Here is a 2,620-nt window from a genome sequence, read left to right as displayed (position 1 = left end):
AGAAAACTATTATTATTAGAGCATCAAGATGAAGACCCTCTTCATTTCACAAGAGATTTGAAATTTGATGGAGAGTAGATATGAAGAGCCATCCACTCTAACTAACCAATAAAGAGAGCAAATGAAGGACTACAAAAAAGAAGATGCCAAAGCCCTCTTCTTCATCCAACAAGTGGTGTCCGACAAGATTTTTTTAAGAATCATTAGAGCCACCAAATCAAAGGAGGCATGGGACATCTTACAAGAGGAATTTTAAAAAAATACCAAGGTGAGAACTATCAAACTTCAAACTCTAAGAAGAGAATTAGATAATTTGAGAATGCAAGAAAATGAGAAGTTGAAGGATTACTTCTTCAAAATCATGGAGATTGTTAATCAAATGAAGAGCTATGGTGAAACCATCACCGAGCAAAGAATATGTGAGAAATTTTGGCTAGTTTACCTCCAAAGTTTGATACCATAGTTACTATTGTTGAAGAATCTAAAGATCTTTCTACTTTAAGTGTTCATGAGTTGATGGGATCTCTTGAAGCTCATGAGCAAAGATTGTTTAGGCACAAAGAATCATCATTAGAAAGTACCTTTCAATCTAAGCTCAAGGTGTTTGACAAAAGTCTTCAAAGAGAATCGTCTAGTCATGTACAAGTTAAAAGGGGAGTCATCTAAAGGTGAAAATCAAAATAGAGAAAGAGGAAGAAATATGAGAGGAAGAGGAAGGAGAAGAAGTAACTTTTTAAAAAATCAAAATGATGAGAGCACTCAACCTAAGTGCAATATATGTAAAAGGTCTTCTTATGTTGAAAAAGATTGTTGGTTTAGGAGAAAACCCCAATGTTATAATTGTAAAAGTTTGGCCATATTCAAAAAGATTGTAGGTACCAAACAAGTGAGCAAGTACGCTTCTCTAAAAAAAATGAAGATGGCCAAAGCACATTCTATGCATATCAAACCGCAGAAAAATAAAGAAATGATGTATGGTACCTTGATAGTGGATGTAGCAACTACATGACCGGTGACAAGTCCATCTTTGTTGACATTGATAGTTCTTCAATCTCACAAGTCAAGATGAAACATGGTGCACTAGTCCAAGCAAGAGGCAAAGGGACAATTGCAATTGATACAAAGAAAGGAAGGAAGTTAATCTATGATGTTCTACTTGTTCCAGACTTGACACAAAATCTTCTAAGTGTTGGACAATTGATTGAGCATGGGCATATGGTATACTTTGAAAATAATAGATGCAAGATATATGACAAAGGGGAGAAAAAGCAACTTATGGCAAATATCAACATAGAGAAAAATAGAAGCTTTCCTCTCATTTTGTACTATGCAAAGAATGTTGCATGGAAGATGGAGATGAATGTGAGTCATGGCTATGGCACAAAAAGTATGGGCACTTAAACTTTCAAAGCTTGAGAAGTCTACATCAAAAGAATATGGTGTATAGTCTACCGGCAATACAAGACAAGAAAGAAACTTGTGAAGGATGTGCACATGGAAAACAACACCGAGAGGTATTTCCAAAAGAGCATGCATGGAGAGCCAAAGTATCATTGGAGCTTGTTCATACCGACATATGTGGACCTATAAAAACTTTCTCATGTCGGTAACATCTATTTCATTACTTTCATTGATGACTACTCAAGAATGACATGGGTGTACTTTATGAGGCATAAGTTTGAGGCATTCACCATCTTTAAGAAGTTCAAAAATCTTGTGAAAAGACAAAGTGAGCACTATATCAAGGTGCTAAGAAGTGATAGATGTGGTGAATACAACTCAAATAAATTTGAAAAGTTTTATGAAGATGTTGGTTTGCAAAGACAATTGATCGTTGGCTATACACTGGAACAAAATGGAGTTGCCGAAAGAAAGAACCGTACCATTTTTGAGATGGCTAGATCTATGCTCAAAGATAAAGGCCTTTCAAATTTTTTTTGGATGGAAGCAATCTACACGACGGTATACTTGATGAATAGATGTCCAACAAAAGCTCTCCAAAACAAGACACCATTTGAAGTTTGATCCGGTAAAAAGCCTTTGGTGAAGCATTTCAAGGTCTTTGGATGTGTATGCTATGTACATATTCCAAAAGAGAGGAGGCACAAACTTAATGAAGTAAGTGAAAAATATATTTTTGTTGGCTATAGTTCTAAATCAAAAAAGCTATAGACTTTTTAGCTTAAAGCACAACAAGGTGATTATAAAAAGAGATATTCTTTTTAATGAGCTACTTGGGATTGGAAGGATAAGAAAGTTGAAGAAAATATTATTACTCTTGATGAAGAAATTCATGACATCCAAAATGAAGAAAATGAGGATGAAGGTTCACTACAAACTTCTTCAAGTGTAAGTCCATCACCAACTTCAAGCTTAAGCTCATCTCCAAATTTCACTCCCACAAGAATGAGAAGCTTAAGTGATATTTATGCCACTTGTAACTTTTGCATAATTGAGTCTAAAACTTATGAAGAAGCTATACATGAAGAAGTGTGGAACAAGACAATGCAAGAAAAAATTGATATGATTGAGAAGAACCAAACATAGGAGCTAGTAGAGAAACCAAATGATAAGGAAGTCATTGGCTTGAAGTGGATCTACAAAACAAAACACAATCCGG

The 2,620-nt window shown here is 35.0% G+C and overlaps 1 protein-coding gene across 1 annotated transcript; it reads left to right on the top strand.

The window, feature by feature from the left end:
* Positions 1-1,005: 1,005 nt before the first annotated feature.
* On the top strand, positions 1,006-1,401 carry LOC140852824 (uncharacterized). Its single transcript, XM_073246384.1, has one exon. It carries the CDS (start codon positions 1,006-1,008, stop codon positions 1,399-1,401), a length of 396 nt encoding a protein of 131 aa, XP_073102485.1.
* Positions 1,402-2,620: the final 1,219 nt, after the last annotated feature.

The sequence above is a fragment of the Elaeis guineensis genome, chromosome 12 (genome assembly GCF_000442705.2).
Source record: "Elaeis guineensis isolate ETL-2024a chromosome 12, EG11, whole genome shotgun sequence".
In the NCBI taxonomy this organism is placed as follows: domain Eukaryota; kingdom Viridiplantae; phylum Streptophyta; class Magnoliopsida; order Arecales; family Arecaceae; genus Elaeis; species Elaeis guineensis.
This window is presented reverse-complemented; position numbering and strand designations above follow the sequence as displayed.